The 19,660-nt window shown below is 32.4% G+C and overlaps 1 protein-coding gene across 3 annotated transcripts in view; it reads left to right on the top strand.

The window, feature by feature from the left end:
- Positions 1–19,660, top strand: part of LOC118201085 (G patch domain-containing protein 1) — a 129,824-nt gene that overhangs the window by 49,442 nt on the left and 60,722 nt on the right. For all 3 annotated transcript variants that reach the window (XM_085825480.1, XM_085825482.1, XM_085825481.1), the window contains exons 8-9: positions 7,769–8,017; positions 14,894–15,049. In XM_085825480.1, the coding sequence (XP_085681606.1) occupies positions 7,769–8,017; positions 14,894–15,049 (405 nt within the window). The remainder of the gene's footprint in view (positions 1–7,768; positions 8,018–14,893; positions 15,050–19,660) is intronic.

The raw sequence follows: 19,660 nt of genomic DNA on the forward strand, positions 1-19,660 counted from the left end.
ATACGGAATTTGATTCAAATTTTCTTAAGTTCATACCAGCGTCTTGAAGAATTTTAACTGCATCAGTTGATAATGAGAAAACTTCTTCAACGGAGTCTGCTCCATATCAACACATATGATTCTTTTTATATCGTTTAATGATATTGAAAACTGTTGAATGACTCAGGTTAACTGTTTCAGCAGTTTCTCTAATAGAATTTCCACGTTCAATATGCAAATTAATGACTAATTTTCGAATTTCAGGCAAAGTTTCTTTTCGTTTAGCATTCATGGCTGCAAAGAGATAAAAAAACACAAAAATTCCAAAACAAACTGGAGAGAAATACTGCAGACGATTTTATAAATTATTGCCAATTGCTTTTGAGTAAAAATAAAAAACCCCAAAAATATTTTTATTGCTTACTTCAGACGATTTTTGTTGCATAGTACGTAGTAGTATCTAATGGTGTCTCATCACTTATGTGAACCATTTTTTGCTCCGTTCTAAACAATTGTATTTTTATTAAATTGATATTTTGAGAAAATGTATGTTATGTAATAATTGTTACTAAATTTAAGTATGAAACACAACCACAAAAAATTTTTACATGTTTTTTTAATTTATTTTATTACAGTTTCCTTTTGTAAAGCACAAGTGTCCCATCACTTTTGTGAAACACTGTATTATCAAAGAACTCATATTATCAAGTGTGATTACGATTGCAAACACTACATATTATAATAATGAGGTAAAAGTTACTTATAGGGTCAAAGTTTACAGTTTCGCTACTGTTGAGTAGATCGTCGGGCTATCGATATATATCGTAACTCGGAAAGCATTATAAACATATCAAAACCAAAAAATTTTAAATACCAAATGATATGTTAAACATTGCGTATAAAATACGTTATATTACAGCTCGTCATCACACATTATCTCGTTTTCCTTTATACACAACGATCTGTATTCGCTCGAAAAACATCAAAGCTTGGTGTCCATGTACACATCCATCTATTTCCACCTTAAAAATATCAGATAATTGCACAACCTCGGTATTGCGCACTACCTTGGCTCTGCCCATGTACACATCGATCTATTTTCACTTGAAAAAACATCCTATAATTGCACAAACTAGGCACCGTGCACAACCTCGGAATTCCGTACTACATTGGCTTTGCCCATGTACACATCGATCTATTTTCACTTAAAAAAAACATCTTACAATTGCACAAACTAGGCACCGTGCACAACCTCGGCATTGCTCACTACATTGGCTTTGCCCATGTACACATCGATCTATTTTCACTTAAAAAAACATCTATAAATGCACAAACTAGTCACCGCGCACAACCTTGGCATGGCGCACTACATTGGCTTTGCCCATGTACACATCGATCTATTTTCACTTAAAAATCAGAAATTGAATAAACTCTGCATTGCTCATATACTAAGAAATCTGCTTTCACTTAAATCGGAGAATTGCAGAAATTCGTGCATAAGCAACTCCATAATTCGCATTGTAAAAAAAAATATATATATATATACAGTCAAAAGTCGTTAATTCGGACACCCATAATCCGGGATGATCTATAATCCAGACCTTAAAGCTAAAAAATTTCTGCGCATGCATTGCATTGAAACATGCGCATAGGCGTTTACGCGTGCGCGCAAGACCTTTACGACTGCGCATATGCATCTGCACAAGGGCAGAATACGTTTTTGAGTGCGCGTTTAATGTATAACGGACAGTACAAGCTAAAATTATCTATTTCAGTTAATGTTGATGATTGCATAGTTCCTTAATCTTCGAATTAGATGCGGCTTATTATTTTTTGCAGACTGTAAGAGCAATGTTATAAAAGTAAATTTGAACTTTCGATTATGTCGAATAGAATTTCCGATGGTGGAGCTCCCTAAGGATCTACAAAACGAAAGTACGTTTCGATGTCCATCAAACAAAAAGTGGAATTGCTGCAAAAAATGTAGGTGACAGAGAGGTTAGTGAAAACGAAAAAATTTCGGTTGACAAGTTAGTCGGTATTCTCGGCACAGCAATTACGGGACTTGAACAGCGGAACTTTGTAACTGAACAAGAAATTATGTCTGTTTATAGAATTAAAGAGAAAGTATTAGCACATAAAACGAAACAACTTACATTGAAAGAAATGTTTAATAAAGTAAACAAATAAATATTAAGCTTTTTTTTTTTTTTTTTTTTTTTTTTTTTTTTGTAAATTTTGATACCCTTTAGATCATAAATGTTCTTTATTTCATAAATTACGGTTTCATATTTTTAATTTTAGAATTTCTGCATGCCATCTTACGAGATTTAAACTGATGATCTATAATCCGGAATCGCCGAAGTCCCGACGAGTCCGGATTAACGACTTTTGACTGTATATGTTTCTAGAAAAATTGAGCTTATTACAGGCGAATCAAGATTTTAGCCTAATTGATTTCTCAGCCGTACATTTCTTGCAAATACTACCATTCGATGACTTTTTCTGACTAACTAACCAGCATGGTATCTTAATTTTTCACAGAAAATGTTATCCTTCAATAATCGACAATCCATCAAAAAATCCTCTAAAAAGTTCATACTCTATTGTTAATTCATGCATAAAATACCTGTTCCCAAAATTTTACGCTTGTTTGAAAACTCCCACCTTAAATTTTCCTTTATAATCTCCTGATACTTAATTACAACATCACCAACAGCAGTTTTAGAGCAAGCAGTAACTAAACGCAAAAATATCACCTCAAGTAGCCAAAAAAAATATATACAAAATAGTATTCACGGTATCTGAGCTTTAAACAATTTCGCCAATAGCAGTGTTACGAATTGTGTATTTAGATATTAATTTTAGTAGAATTCTAATTTAACACAACAATGTTGTATTTCCTCCTGCAACACAGCGTGAGACAAATTTTAAGAGAAATCTATACCGGAAAAGTAAGAATACAGGGCACGTGCATTAAACTTTGAGTAAACGGATATGTCGGTAATTTGTATTGAAGTTGAATAAATGTAACTGACTACTAAATTAGCTGTAACCATAATTCCATCCTCTTGTTTACATTGCGTTTGGCGAATAGTATGGGTTACCAGATCATATCATTTATTGCCGCTCTTGGCGATATTTTTTTTGTTTAAAATTCCGGGTGGGCTATACTAAAGCTGTGCCATTTTTTCAAAAATACATGACTTGGAGGAACTGACTGCTATAGACAAATTCCAGTATTTATACCAGTCTGTGGTGCCTGATTCAAGAACTGCTAGATTAATATCCATTTTCCTAATAACAGCTGAAAATTATCCAAAGGCTGTCCAACAGCTGAAATTAAGATTTGGCCGGGAGGATCTCCTACTGGAAATATACGTCTGCAATCTCCTTTCACTGGTTCTGAAAAATGCTACAGTCCAGAAGAATGCCCCTGATTTGGCCACCTTCTACAATATGCTAGAGACAAAATTAAGAGCAATGGAAAGTTTAGGGTGCACAAAAGAAAAATTTACTGACTTTTTAGAGCCATTGGTGAAATTATGTTTGCCAGAAAATGTTCTACAAGCATGGGAAAGGAGTAGAATTTCAGAAAATATTGATGAAGCTTTAAGTCAGAGATCCCTGGAAAAACTGATGTGCTTTTTATGCCATGAAGTCGAATCAGAAGAGATGATACGTTTAGCTCGTGAAGGATTTAGTAAAGATAGGGAAAATGGTGCTATTCAGAAAGATTGACTGAAATTGGTCCACAAAGATGAACCCATTGTGGCTACGTTAATTTTAAGCACAACTGGAGCAAAACTTAATTCTGTTTTCTATGACTATCCTCATCTAAGTAAAGACTGTCAAAAATTATCCGAGATGAGTTATGGGGACAGAAAATCACAAGTTATAAGGAAAAGATGCTGTCTCGTTTGCCTTAAGTCTGAGCACATGAGAAGAAAGTGTCAGTGTAATGTGAGATGTTTAATTTGTCAACGGAGACATTATGTATTCCTTTGCCCAGATTTATGCAAGGAAAAGTTTTCGTCTAAGGACAGAACGGCTGATAATGAGCAGAAATCTACAGAAACATTGCTAACATCTTCCCTCTGAACACGAAATATATCTCAAAACCTTTATAATCAGACTTCGAATTGGTGACAAGGAAATCTGTGTTCGATCATTATTGGACAATGGATTGCAGCGATTTGAAAAACTGAATATTGAACATAATATAGATATGATAAAACTATTTGATATAATAAAAAAATAGGAATCAAAATTAAAAAGCTGAAAACTCTTATACTGTGTTGAGGAACAGTGTGATTGACCTAAAGCCAAGTTAAATCAATAAATCCATATCTTGAAACTCAATTAATCAGATTCCAGCTCAAACTTATTAAACCAGTAACCTGAAAATAAAGAGTAATAAATTTTTGCTGGTAATTAGCATAATAAAAAGGCTACCTCTCTAAAAAAATAGCATTCCTTCAAGTCACCATAAATTAAATATGCAATTAATTTCATAATTTTCTGTAAAGATAACAACAAGTTCATTTCCATTAATACATAACCTTATAAACACCAGGGAAGAAATATTCATATATATTAATCATTCAGTTCCCTTAAAATAATAAATTCAATTAAACTAATTTCTCAAATGCATTGTGTTTTTATTTCTTAAAAATAATTAACAACACACTAGGTAAATAAATCTTCCATGTTTCTAACAGCCATGCAGCTGAAACAAATGGAGTAATTGAACAGACCACCAAATAAATAACAAAAATAAAACCTACAATATTTATCACTGAACTCATTTATTAAGTTCTAGGTTAAATAATTATTAAAATAATTGAAACTGATCAGTTCCCTACAGTATTTTTCCTAAAGATGCATTTAAACATACACATTTCAATTCACTAAAATATCCTTATTTTAACGTATTATATACTATTTTAATTTTACTTTTACATTCCATTGTATTCTCAAACTTAGATAGCTAAACAAATTTTCTAATCCTTTCAGTAACATGTACATTAAAATAACTGATCATTACTTACTCACTAATCTTTAAAGATCCCTACAATTATAATTAAATTAGATGGCAAGAAAAAAAATTCATTTGTTTGAAGCCAAAACACAAAACTCTGTTATGGGAACTGCACTGATTTCCAGAATATTAGGTAGCTTTCATGGTCCAGTAGATCTCGCCACGCTTATTTCAACTGACCATCTAGGAAATGTCCGCATAAAATCCAAAACAAGGTATTGCTGCAGGAGACCAATCAAGGATATTTAATTGCTCTTGGTTCCACTTAGTGTTCGCGCCATTTTGAGGTCTGAAGTTTTTAGCTTGACATGCAGGTCTGTGCTAAATCATCTTGCACTATATTACATTTTCGTAATTCATTCTCTAAAACACCATTTGAATTCCAACACCTCAGTAAGCATGAAAGAGACTTTCATGAGGAATACGAAGTTGGGCTCTGGTCATTCAGTTTAGTTTCAGGAATACGAAGTTGGGCTCTAGTCATTCAATTTAGTTTATTTGCCTTTTCTTGCAATCGCTTGATAAAATCAGCCAGCTTTTAGGCAGATCCTTGTGCCTCCTTATCAGTTAGGGCCCATTGCAAGACAATGGGCCCTAACTGATAGGGACCTTCATTCTTAGATTTTCTTTCTAAAATTTCAGGAATATATCCATTTTAGCCAATATCTAGTCGGGAAAAATGCGGGCCCCAGCCCACTTGTAAGAGCAAGACAAACTGGCCGCAGATCTTTACTGTTACCCCTGTACAATTTCTGACAAATCTAATATTTTTTATTACTTTCAGTCCCTACAAATGAATAGAAACACAACTGCTGCTACAAAGACTGTCATCTTGACACCTGGATAGTGCGTTTCCCAAACACATGAGAAACAGAAATTTGACTTCTGCTAACTTCTGAGAACAACACGAAGCTGAGGTCACTCCTGCCCTTTTAAGTGCGGCCCAAAATAATTCATTCGATACCCCCTCCACTTAAAAAAAACCCATTTATCCAACACTTGCAAGGTTCACAAAGCAAAAGTGAAATGAAGATGTCAATTATTTCCTTTTTTAACTCACAGTAAACAAAGGTTTCTGTAGTGATGGATACTTTAACTGCTGTTTCTTATTGTAAATCCTATTCGCAACCCATCAAGAGAATCTGTTTGGGGACCACGTAATTTGACCTCCCTTCCTTTAAAATGTTCTGAAAAACCACTTCTTGCTTCTTCAAGAAAAACTCTAAGCATTGAAAAAAAAAAAAAAATTAACTAAAGCTTTTAACTGCGAAAAATAAATAACCACTTTTCTAGTCACAAACAGTTTCAGTTAAATAAAAAAACCTAATCGCAGTTAATTAAATTACATTAACACGATTAAAATTTGCAACACAATACAGTGTTTTCTGAAAGGTTGTTTACAAACTTTATGTGAACTACACACAGGATGAAAATAATCATGGTTATGAAAAGTGTTGAAAATTCCTTCCATCCAACATGTGCTTCACGACATTGATGCATGGATTCATTATACTCGTTCTAGGTTGGGCAGGTATGCACATACACATACCAGTGCTTCCACAATCCTGGCACAAGGTCGATGTCAGATGTTATGGATGTTTTGTATGACAAAGACTTCATGTATACCCACAAGGAAAAGTTAGTGGATGCAAGGTGAGGTGATCATGGTTGCCTCTCAGTTTTCCATGGCACAGCTTCCTGTGCAGCAACATGTAGTATTTTGCCAACCTATGTGGCTGCTTACAGTTGGAAAACTCCAACTTCACTAATCCTCAATGCAGTTATCCAAACAGTGGTTAACTTGGCAGGTGTCTCACAGCTCGTTCATGTCCATCCACAGCTCCATAAACCTATAAACATAATGCATATCAGCCAGTACCTCATTACCAAACTGATGCATCATTCTCTTGCTACATCCTTGCCTGAAGCGATCCCACTGCTCTCCGGGTACCCTGCAAACATCCCCTTCTTCAGTGGCTGGTCATGATTTTGGATGTAACTTCCCATGTAAAACTTGTCTGTTGTTGTCTGACAGATCAGCTTATGAAGTTAATAAACAATCTTTATGAAACAATCCTGTATGAAGTTTAATGTATGTTATGCCGAGGCTGTGCAATTCTGTGATGCTTTCAAAGAGAAAACAGGTCGCTATTTACGTGGGAAGAAAAGCAGTAATGTATATAATGTTTAATGTGTACAGTGCTGAATTTATACAGTTCTCTGATGTTTTCTTGAGTGAAAACAGATCGCTGTATACATGAGAAGAGCTGCAGTAATGTATCCTATATTATGTATAAAGTTTAATCTGTAATTTTTATATTTTTAATTTGCATTATTATAATAAGTGTATTATTAAATTGCTTTCTTTTAATATGCTGATAATGTTTTTCAAGTTACAGATCATATGATAAATATATATAGTTTAGCTATCTTTTTTGAAAAACTCTCCAAAATTGCCTCTTTTTAGTGTTTTAGTGGAATTAGTGCAATTTAATAGTTTATTAATTTATTTAATTAATGGAATTATTTTCATTTATGTATTTGTATTAATTTCCTTATTTAAAATTGGCAATTTCAGTGATGTTTCTTTGTTTAGTTATTTTATGAAATAACTAAATAAAAAGGTAGATCGCATACTAGATGAATACCATAGTTTTATCATATTATTATTTCATAAAGTTGATATCAGTTATGCTGAGGAAATCAGATTCTTGCATATGAAACTAATGTTTAAAATTTTTTTTTAAGAATCCAAACATGTGCTTGGCTCATCAAGTGATGTGTTAGAAGGTTTTTGCTTGGCATCTCACCCACCAGCTGTCAAAAAGCATTATGCTGTTCCTACTTTGCCATCTAATTTTAGACCTATTCATACTGTGCCACAGATTACTCAGAGCCATACTATCACACATGGTCATACTTCTCGCCATGCTTTATCAGCTGATGAGCGCTCATTACTGCTTGGGGAAAAGAAATTTCGTTCCTTTCAGTTAAATGGTAAGGGAAAAAAGTTTTGGATAAATTTCTAATGACAAAATGCCTTATAATCATTATTCTTTCTAATTTTTGTTATAGCAGCTTTGTAGATTTCTAGAATTTCATAAATGTGTTGTATGTTCGTATCCTGGAAATTGAGTATTAGATACTTGAGCATTATATGACATTTTATTGTTGCTTAAACAGAGTTTAAGTCTTGTTTATAATAATTAGTTTTAAATTTTATATTTTTCTTGTAAAAAATAAAAATGTATCATTCTCAAATACTTAAAAAATATACTGGAATGTAAAACAAACAAAGTACGAAATATAGCCCTTTTTTTTTGTACTTTTTTGTTAAGGGAATGTCACTTAGTATCAAATATAAACATTGGCGCAGCAATCTAGCTAGATAGCATCAGCAGATTGACTATTCTATTATTGATTGACTATTTTATTATCCTAAGAAAGTCCTCCATTAAATCAACCATCAGTACGTAAAACATACCTAACAGTATGCAAAACTTCATGACAAGAATGACTATTTTATTAAATCCAGAATGAGTAAATTGAAAAGAAAACATGTAAAATAGATTTTACCAGATTAATTTTAGATTACACAGGAAAAGCAAAACTGCTGATTTCATTTAACATTGACAAAAATATTTGTGTCTTTTAATGCAGTTGCCGCTATATGAATTTGGTTAGGTAGGAATCTAGATGGTGTTAGATAGTGCTGCAGGGATGTTAAATTTGCCATTTTGCATGTGGCATCCCATATCATTAACTGTTAACTTTTTTTGTTACTTTCAGATAGTCAAAAATTTTAATATGAAAATACTGTAGAAATATTATTTAACAGCAAAGATAATTAGTGAAGAAGAAAAAGTGATAAATTTAGCTCTGGTAATCCTGTTATGATGTGTTACATTTTAGTGTATTAGTAATTTTTATATTCTGTTAAGAATTTTTTTAAACTTTCTATATCTTACTGAATGAGTTGAATTGTTCTTACTTTACTGAATGTCTCTGTTCATTATGTTTTCTTCTAAAATACTGTGAAAAATATGTGTCAGATAGTTTCAATTATTACATCATTATGTACCACTCCTCAGTTTCTTCACTTAAATGGTTTGAGAAATTATTGTCAACATCCTATAATCTAGAATACTTTGCATAAATATATTATAAAGTACTACCCATCGCTTATTAAAGTCACTTCCATTTGATACGTTAAAATTTATGTACGCGACAAGTTAAAAAAGTATTTTTTAAAGTGATTTATTCAATTTCAAAGCTCATGTTTCTAGTCAACAGAAAGAATGCTTGTATTTGTTTCCCACTTTAAGGTTACAGGCATAGCCAATGCTTTATGTGCTTCTTCTTCAGTTCTGACCTCTCTCTTTCAATTGAGAATGTCCAGTAGTGGTAGCAAAAATAATTCATGCAAAGATTTGAGAACGCTGTGGGAACATGCAGCGTAAGTATTTCAAAATGAATAGTCTCACCAGCAGATGGGCTGAAAAGTTACTAAACACTAGTAGTTCAACCTGGGTTTGACACAAGGCAAACAGACTGGCTACATGGGGTTTTCATGACTTTCTCCATGTGTAACATGGATACAAACGAATTTCCTTAGAAAGTCCTCCATTAACTAATCCATCTCCTTAGGCATACAGAAAGCTCTTACATGTTTTATCATAATCAAATAACCCAAACCCATTGGGAAGCTTTTGTATGTTGAAACCTTTAAAGATCAGATTACAGAGACTGCACGTCTACTTCATATGAACTGACATTCTAAAAGGAACACTCATGCATTTACAATTTGGCAAGAGAAGCATCTCTCGATCTGTAGTTGTTGAAGCCTGCTCTTATCCTAGCTTTCCAAAGACAAAAAATAAAATTCCGATTAACTGCCTGTATTACTCTAAAACTGAGAATCAGATTTTAGAGATTATACATAGCTATCATCTATCACTTTTTCCCTCTAAGAATATTTTACTAACTTTATCATTTATACCTACCTATGGATTTCTCAATCTAATCTTAGCAACAAAAGAAAAATTTATAACACTATGATTCTGATGCTTCTTGCCCGCATACGTCCAAGCATGGACTACTTATGTAAAGAATTGATAAGCTCATACATCTCATTAATGTGAGTACCAAAATGTACACTGGTTTCCAAAAATTAAGAAAAAATAGCAATAACTCGTTCAAAAATAAGCCAATTCGTATAAAATGTTATTATATTGTCAAATGGAAATTGACTGAGTAGTATGCAAGTTAGTGGCACTGCAATTGAAATACATCATTTGCAAAAAGCATAAAATTGCATGTTTCTGAGCAACTTTTGCTGTGACACTGAAATAAGAAATCTGAGATAACCAATTTGTGACTATGACCTTCAGGCATCATTTGCCTGAAGAACTGTGATGGAGAGCTATTGGGAGACTAGAGGCAGGAAAGTCAGACAGACCAGATAGCTAAATGTGAGTCCTTCTGTGGTTCATAAACTTCTGCAACAATTTCTAACCACAGATTCAGCATCCAGGAAGTTCAGACAAGGACAATCAACTGCTAAGATGAGCGCCGATGACCAATATTTGTTCTTATATGCATGAAGGAATAGAACTTAACTCAGTTCCTTCCTTGCTGCAACCACTAGAAATCTGGTTTCAATGTCAACCATGCTTAGAAGGCTTCGTGAAGGAGGTCTGTACGCAAGGCAACCAGCCATTTTTGTGCTGCTCACATCACATTATAGTAGGGGATGTTTGAACTAGTCATGTCAACATATCCACTGAACAGCTTATCAGTGAAGGGCTGTTCTTTTTAAGGATGAGACACATTTAGCTTCCATAACGATAGTAGGCGTTATTTGATTTGGAGAGAACCTGGAACACATTATCATCTATCAAATATCTGCGAAAGAGATGCATGTGGAGAAGACAGTGTCTGTGTTTGGGGGATTATCTCTTTGGGTAGATGCACAGACCTCCGTGTCTTTCTACTTGGAATCATGAATGCTCAGTCATTCTTGATGTTTACGTGTGCTCTTATGCCAGAGCAATAAGTGATAATTTCCTGCTACAGGATGATAATGCTAGACAACACAGAACTCACACATGGAGGATTATATTCAGCAGCAAACAATTCAGCTCATGGTTTTTAGCTTGATCACTGGACCGGAATCCTATCGAGCATGTTTGGAATGCTTTAGAAAGACATATAGCTGCTTTCAATCCTCCTCTTCAGACACTTTCCACACTTACAACTGCTTTGCAAGAGCAATAGCTTCTGCTTCCTACGGAACTGGCAGACTGCATAATTGACAGCATCGTACATCACTGTATGTGTTGTATTGCTTTTAGAGGATATCATACTTCATATTGAAGGTAATTTTCCTATACCAAACTCTGACACATCCGATTTGCTCATTTTATACATTTGCTAATTTCTATAATACCATAATTTTCTGGTAATTTGTTTTCATGTTATTTTATACCCTACTATGTGTTAAACACTGTGGGTCAGATTCATTAAATTCTACACATATTAATTAATGATAATCAGTGTATTTAATTTTTAGTTAGTAAGATTAATATTATCTAAATTCTAATAGCTTTGAATCATCAAAAACATGTATAAATTTTCTATTAAGTTAACACCATTATAAAATATAGTAATTTTTAAATAATTTTTATTTTATTTAAAAAATATAAGTACTTTTAGTAATGTATGCTGAAATATTTCTTTTGAAAGTCACAAGCTTTTTAGAGCATTTATAAAACTAGTCTCCGCTTAACAAAAGTTTGCAAAGTGCTGCTGTAGAGGAGTGCTTTTGTTGAAGTTCTGTGAATTTTGTCCCTTTCATCTATAATTTGAACATAAAGCTTTGTAAACAGTGTCTGAAAAGTACAGAGAAATAGAATTATAATGGTTAAAATTTCACTCAAACTTTTTTTTTTTATTGAAGCACTGTATATTTGAATGATAAACAAGCCACAGTCGCAATAAATTAAATGGATGAACTACAAACAGCTTTGATAGATACAAGTAGAAAAGTCCTTTGCAAGTCTGAGTTTTATAAGCAGCAAAGATGAGTTTAATAGATAGATTTTTTTTATTATTGATTGATTAGTGTATGTTTCTTTTGGTTCTTGGAAATTTCATTTTAATAAACAGCTAGTTTTAACCAAAAAGTTTAATATGTGACAAGTGCTGTATAATCAAATAACATTAAGATTGCCATGAGAATTCATAGCCTAGTTTAGTAAATGCGTCTAGTGTTTTAAATATTTTTATTTGTGAAATTAGATATTTTTTACTTTGCTCAATATATCAAAAATACATTCTTTAACTGTTTGAGTGCTATTTTCCTGACATTGTATATATGATAATATAATTAAAAATATTTTGATTTCTTACTTTCTCTAATAATATAAATGTCATCTTCATAAATGTAAATGACATTTATATTATTAAAGAAAGCTGATAAATGCTCTTTAAATACAGGTTTTCATGCACATTCAAAAACCCACACAACTCAGAGGGTTAAAAATATTACATTTTACTAGTAATCTTAAAATAATCTAATGAAATGCCTATCATTTTATAAGGGATGGTTGTTGTAAAAAAAACTCAAACCATATAATAAGTTTAAAATTTTAATTCAGATATTGCTATAAATTACTTTTGAAGGAACTAGATTGGAATCTGAGAACGTCACATTCAGATCCAAAATATGCAGCTAGTTAAGAAGTAGAAAGCATAATAATAATAATAATAAATAAGATCATAGGTAAATTTTAGAAAGCTTCAGGAGGTAGTTTTTAAAGATGTGTCTATAAAATTTTTAATTTTATTTCCTTTCAAATTATGAGTTTTACTTGGTTTGTAACAAATAACCCTGTCAGACATGAAGTGAATTATCACTGTCATGTAATGAAGTAACATACAGTCCATGAAAAGGTTTATATAACCTTTTTATTTAACAGAATATAAAGCATAAATGCACTCTGTTGTGCTAACAATACCAGCCATACCTCGTGGTGATATAACTAAACAGAAAGTAGGAGGCTAGAAACATGCTCTGTCTTAAGATCCAGAAACCTCAGTTTAACCCGTGAGCGCTGGGTTCAATAGACCCGTGCTCACGGGAAGAAACGTTTCTAAAAACGTTCCTATTTCTCCCAAGCAGTTGTGGTTCAGTGTAGTCTCCTACAAGGCCATCGTCTGTATGTTTCCAAAGTTTTTCGCCGGAAATTTGATTCGAAGTTTTGTTTTGACAGGATCGCGTCTTTTAGATCCAGCACGCCTATTCGCATTCTGTAATATAGTTCATTTGTGGTAGCACAGAAAGCTGCAAATATGTCACATAATTTATCCTATAAGGAAGAAATGTTACGTTTGCAAAAATTATTAGATGTATGAACTGTTGAAGATGACATTGAAGAAACTGATAGTGAAAGTTATAGGAACTTTTATCAAGTGGACAAATGTTACTGAAAGTCACCAGGCATACAAATATTTATATTGCATCTATTTCTGACAGCTTTCAAAGAGAGAGAGATGCTCGTCACACAACTTTAATTGAAATTCGTGCTTTTATAGGTCTTTTATATTTTTGTGACATAGATCATCTCATGTAAATGTGCAGGATCTATGGGTAGCAAATGGAACAGGCTTGGAAATTTTCTACAAAACTATGTCCTACAAACGTTTTCCTTTTTTATTAAGATGTTTCAGTTTTGATAATATAGGAACGCATGTCGTCAAGAAAGAATCAGATAAACTTGAACCTATAAGAGAGTTTTTTTTTAAAGTTTGTGAATAACTGCCAGAAATATTACACTGTCAGTGAGCTTGTAACGTTTGATGAAAAACTTGAGAAAGGTGTTCTTTCAGGCAGTATATTCCTAATAAACCTTAATAATAATATAATGAATTCCTAATAAATTTGGAAACGGAACTGAGAAGTTAAAAGTAAAGACCCAAATGATAATAACTGGTTAATTTAAATAATGACCCTACAAAATTATATTACAGTTGAATAATACGTGATTGGTTAAATCTCGTATTATTCAACTGTAATATGTCATTGTGGTACCAGTTTCTACTGTAATAACAATAAGGCAAATCGTTTACTATGATTTCATGTGTTTTTCACTTTGTTTAGCCTGATACATGAAACACAGTAGTTTGTTCTTTACATCAAATACGAGTACATAGTTGATAAAATCAGTCTATACATATTGTTGATATCACATACACTCGGCACACAACTACTGATTACTGAATCATCAAAAAGCTGATGCAATTAAGTCATTTGCGATGCAGTTTGTTGAGGAGGTTCTTTTTCAAATGAGTTAGTTCTATCCAAACCAAAAATATAAACTTGTTATCTTATTGCTTTTAATAAATTTTCCTGTAACCCTTTGACTGTAGGAAACATTACTGAGGTTTGGTTCTGTTTACTTTGTCAAATCAACAGTTTTCCTTAATTAATAACTGATAGTAGCATTAATTGCATCTAATGTAATTTTATGAATTTGCTTCCTTTATAAGAAATAGAGAAAATTAAATTTATTCTTAGTAATTTCTTCAAAACATTTTTCGCATCAGCAGTTACATTTAGCTATCATAATATCTAATTATCATGAACTTGTGTTCTACATTTATTGCTGCTGACTTAATATATTAAATTTAGATGTAATAAAATAATAACTAATTATTATTCAGACTATGAACTTTTTATTTTATTTTTAGGTTTGATTTTTTGCAGCATATTTGGCATCCCACTATTATGACAATTTAAAATTCATTTCAGCAAGCTGCTTCTTCAGGTTATTTACCATTAATAAAAATTAATGTTGAAATTTATTTTTGCAGCAAGTCAAAAAACAGAAAAGAATTTTGAATCACAACAAAAAATCTGTACACCGTTGACCCAAGAACATAAATCATTGCCATCATTTCGACCTTTCCCCAGTGATTTATCAAAACAAGAGAGATATGAAGAATATTTGAAACTTAAAAGCACTGGAGGTAAATTGAGATTTTTCCAAATGAATTCACTTCAAATCTATCTAAATTTATAAAATTTTCCAGATTTTATGTAGCACTAATATATGCATTTATTTTTTGTATGTGTGTAGTTTTCATCATCTCTTTTAAAAGTGAAACCATATTTTTTATACTGTATTGCTATTAATGGAATTTTAATTTAAGAGTATCTTCATACTGAATAAATCTCTTTTTTTCATTTTATGTAATGCATTACACTTAGATGATGTATGGATATTTATTTCTTTATTTTTGTTTATGACTGAAATTTTACAGAGCTTATTTTACTGCTATATGTGTAATATGAAATTTGTGTAATGCTACTATGCATTAGTGGGCAATGTGATATTATGTGATTAGTAAAAAAAATATTTAAAATCTTTTAGCGTTTTTAATTTTTACTATTCAAGAAAACACCTAGTACTTTCACCTTTAGTTTTTTATCTTAGGATTTTAGGTTATCTTTATTGACTTTCAGTTAGATCCCCAGAATCTGATGATGGCCATAATTATGGTTCAAAGGCAAGAAGTTTCTGAACATCTTTTAGCAACTTTTTCATCTTACTTCATTAGACTTGTTGCAAAAATATGAAAAACATAAGTGCAAAAAATTAAATTATATATAATCATGTACTATTAAAGAAAACTTCTTGCACTTCAAAATTTATATATAAAAATATATATCAGTTTTGAATATATATATATATATATTATTAATAAAAAACTAGGGCTATCTAAGGGGAGGGATGCCTTCGTGGAGGACTTTCTAAGGGAAACTGGCTCGTATACACGTTACACATGAGGAAAACCATGAAAACACCCATGCAGCCAGCCCATTCGCGGTATTCGAACCTCGGACCGAACTACCTGTGTTCAGCGACTATACTGTTCGGCCGCTGGTGGACTCTAATAATGAAAAAGGAAATGTCACAAATATTGTAAAAACTGTAAAAAATAGCTGTAAAAATAATCAAATAATAAGAAAATAGAAATTAAAAGAATAAGATTTACATTTCCTGGCATATCTTCTATAGGGGGTTAGTTCATTGAGAAATGCAAATAAAAAAATTAATAAATAAACCTGTTTCTTAGCTAAAAGCAATTAAACTTAATATAAAATTTGAATAAAAAACAAACTGTGCATCCAGCAACTCGACTTCAACAGGCTGGAAAAAGAAAAAGACTACAAAAACAAAAGGGAAAATAAAAAATAATTTTAATTTAATAAATTTTACAAAAATAATTTCAAATTAATTTTTTAATTAAAAAATAATTTTGAAATGTGCAACTTTTTTTTTTTTTTTTTTTTATATTGTTGGGAATTTGCATACTTCTTTGTGGCTGCATTGTGCTGAAGATGCAGAAAGTTCAGTGCTATATAGTCTTATGGTAGATGCCAAGAATTATGTATGAAAATTGTGTGCTTCTGATGTGCTTATGTGGGGTGTGTGTCATATCTGGTTATCAACATGGCCAGTAGCCGTTATTCTCTTCAGTATGGTACCATGATCTGATACACAGAATCCTGGTACAGAAAATACCTGTCGAAGATTGTAATGGAAACAGGAATCTAGTAGAGTATCGTGGACAGTATTTATATAAAGTATTGTCTGGAATTTTGCAGTCAAGTACCTGCCAAAATACCAGTCAAATTACTCACCTGTTACCCAGCTCCATGTTACATTTTTACCTGACATGTCATAAGATGACATATCCTGTTCATTTGTTTTGTGAAGCTCAGAGAAAGCACCCACAGCAAGTATGCTCCTTTGACAGGCAACCAAGTTTTACCTTTGCAACATCACCCAAATTAAAATTCTGCTGAATATGGGCCCTGTGAAATATAGCATTTCCAAGTGAAAATTATTTTAGTCCTCTCAGAAGTGTGGGAAGTTAGTTAAGCTTAAAACTTTTCAAACTAGCCAAGCCAAACTTGACAAGGGGGGGGGAGCAAAAGATCAAAGAGCTTTGGCAATTATTGCTCTGAGCATGAAATAATCAGAGGTTGTGCACATTAAAAAAATGTCAAATTTCATATGAAGTATGGATGAAACTGCCAAAATTCATCAGCCTAAAAGCCCTATAACTAAAAAGCAGAAATAGGATCTGAAATTTCAGAAGAATTCTTAACTTTGCTACAATGTAGCTTAACCAAAGAATCTGAAACTTTTAGAACTGCAGTAGAATCTTGTAATAAATAGCCTGACTTAAATACTTTAAAAGCTAAATTACTGAAAGAATCTTAAGTCGCCAATTTAAAGCACAGGAAAAGGTCAAGTGCAGGATGTGTTATTACTCAATATCAGAGCAATGCGAAAAATATCTAAGAATGTGAAAGACTTTAGTTGCTGTAATTACAAGTGAAAAGGACCATGTCAGAATGTAAAAAAACTAAAAGCAGAAATTACTTCACAAGCTTTTACTGAACAAAGTTACTCTCTCAGCATTGTGGATTCAAAGCGAGAATTAGGACCACATATTTGGTACCTTGATTCAAGAGCACCTGCATACATGTGCAATGACAGAAGTAAATTCACATTAATAACAGATATAAAAAGTGAATTTCAGTTGGCAAACAGTGAATTTCTAGAATTCAAAGGGAAAGTTGAAATTTATGCAAGTGTCTGTTCAACTTCCCAACACAATATATTTTTTTATACATTACCAACCTAAAACTGAACTTAATTAGTAATGCAGTGTAAATGTACTGCTTTAGAAATAACTATGCATGGGGTAAAGATAAAAATGAGCATGTAGTTATACAAGCTATGAAGCAAAGTGGTCTGTGTGGAGTAAATAAACCTACATAACTGATGTTTCAGTTCTAGAGACCTTATTTTATTCTAACAATGTATTTTTAATTTTAGAAACTTTTCTTTCCCTTCTGATTTCAGTTTCCTGCCAGAATGTCAATTTTAATGACTTGTATGCAAATCTAATGAGTTGAAAACAGTACTTAAGCAGTAGTTTTAAGAGTTTGCAGTTGTAGAGTTAATTCCAAATTTATGCTGAGTGTTTGAAGTAGCTTTGTACCTGAATAGTTGGGGGCTTATCCAAAAATGAGTGCAAGATTACAGGTATTAATAGATCAAGTGGTCACAGATTATCAGAATTCTACAGTACTACCTTGTGGGCCAGAGGATTGCTTGTTGTGTGTGTCGCCAGTGGAGTCTAAATAATTTTAAAATTATTTTCATCCATTGGTCAAGCTTTTGTTAAATGCTACTCATTTATAAGTTTGTCTCCTTGAAGAACAGACATTAATACCACAGAATTTAATTCACAATCTAATTTCCTGAAAAGATATTGCAATGCCTACATGTAGATCTTAATGCTGTACTGTTTCTGTCAGAGATAATACAAATGTAGTGATTTCCTTTTTGCTATCATGTACATGTTTCCTTTGAAAATTTTTGTTAGACAACCCTGAGGCATATATTTTTTTCACTCGATATATTGCTATTAAGAATGCAAATAAATAAAGAGCATTGTTTTTCATACCTGACTAATAATGCTGTATTTCTTAAATCTTCTTTTAGTTTTCTGTTTCAGCATAATCTGTGAACGCCTCTACTGTAGTTATGCTTTTTGTAGTAGTTCAGTTTTATCTGGACATTAGTGATAATCATGCTGTATATGCAATAAGTTGCCAGTTTTTATGTTTAAAGACTTGATTTTTATATAAAAATTTTATAAATATAATAGGGGGATTGGAAAGTAATGTTGTTTCTGTGCATGGCTATATTTGATTGTCATTTGTCAGCTCATTGTGTATTGTGTGCCAAAGTTATTTTAAAAAGGTTATTGTGATTTGCTCACTTCTGAGTAATTCAATACTTTTTTTTTTTTTTTTTTTTTTTTTTGCAATTTGAGGTGAAATGGCCAGCCAAATACCAGAAGAGCATATCCAGTATTGTATGCTTTTTGAGTTTCGCAAGAGTAGTAACACAACAGTTGTGACCAAAAACATTTGTGATGTTTATCCACATGCATTAGACGTTCGTTAATGCCAAAAATGCTTTTCCAAGTTCAAATCTGTTAATTTTAATCTCTCTGACTCCTATTAATCAGGAAGACCAACAACATTAGACAGCGACATGCTAAGGGCAGAAGTGGAAGCAAATCCATATCAAACAATCGAGGAACTGTGAAACACCTATAACCAACCTTCATCCATTATCCAAGAACATTTAAAGCAGATTGGGAAAATAAGCAGAGCAAGTGTTTAGATCACTCATAATCTGTCCGAAAAGAACAAAGCCAGCTGATCCATCACATGCAACGTATTGCTTCAACAGCACCATACAGAACCGTTTTTTTATCGCTTGATTAGTGGAGACGAAAATTGAATCCTATATGTTAACCCAAAATGCATAAGGCAGTTTTAATAGAGGTTACAAATGGTTTACATCCCAAAAAGGCGCTTCTGCATGTTTTGTGGAGTATTTGAAGAATTGTTCATTTTGAATTGCTGAAACCCGGACAAACTATTAACCCATTAACGAGCCCGCCCCTTGGAACGAAATGTTTGAAAATGGCCGTGCGGTCAGATAACAAACCCCTCCAAAAAAAAAAAAAAAAAAAAAACCGCTT

Source organism: Stegodyphus dumicola, chromosome 10, assembly GCF_044657685.1.
Source record: "Stegodyphus dumicola isolate Sdum_Otavi_A_Nest chromosome 10, ASM4465768v1".
Classification (NCBI taxonomy): domain Eukaryota; kingdom Metazoa; phylum Arthropoda; class Arachnida; order Araneae; family Eresidae; genus Stegodyphus; species Stegodyphus dumicola.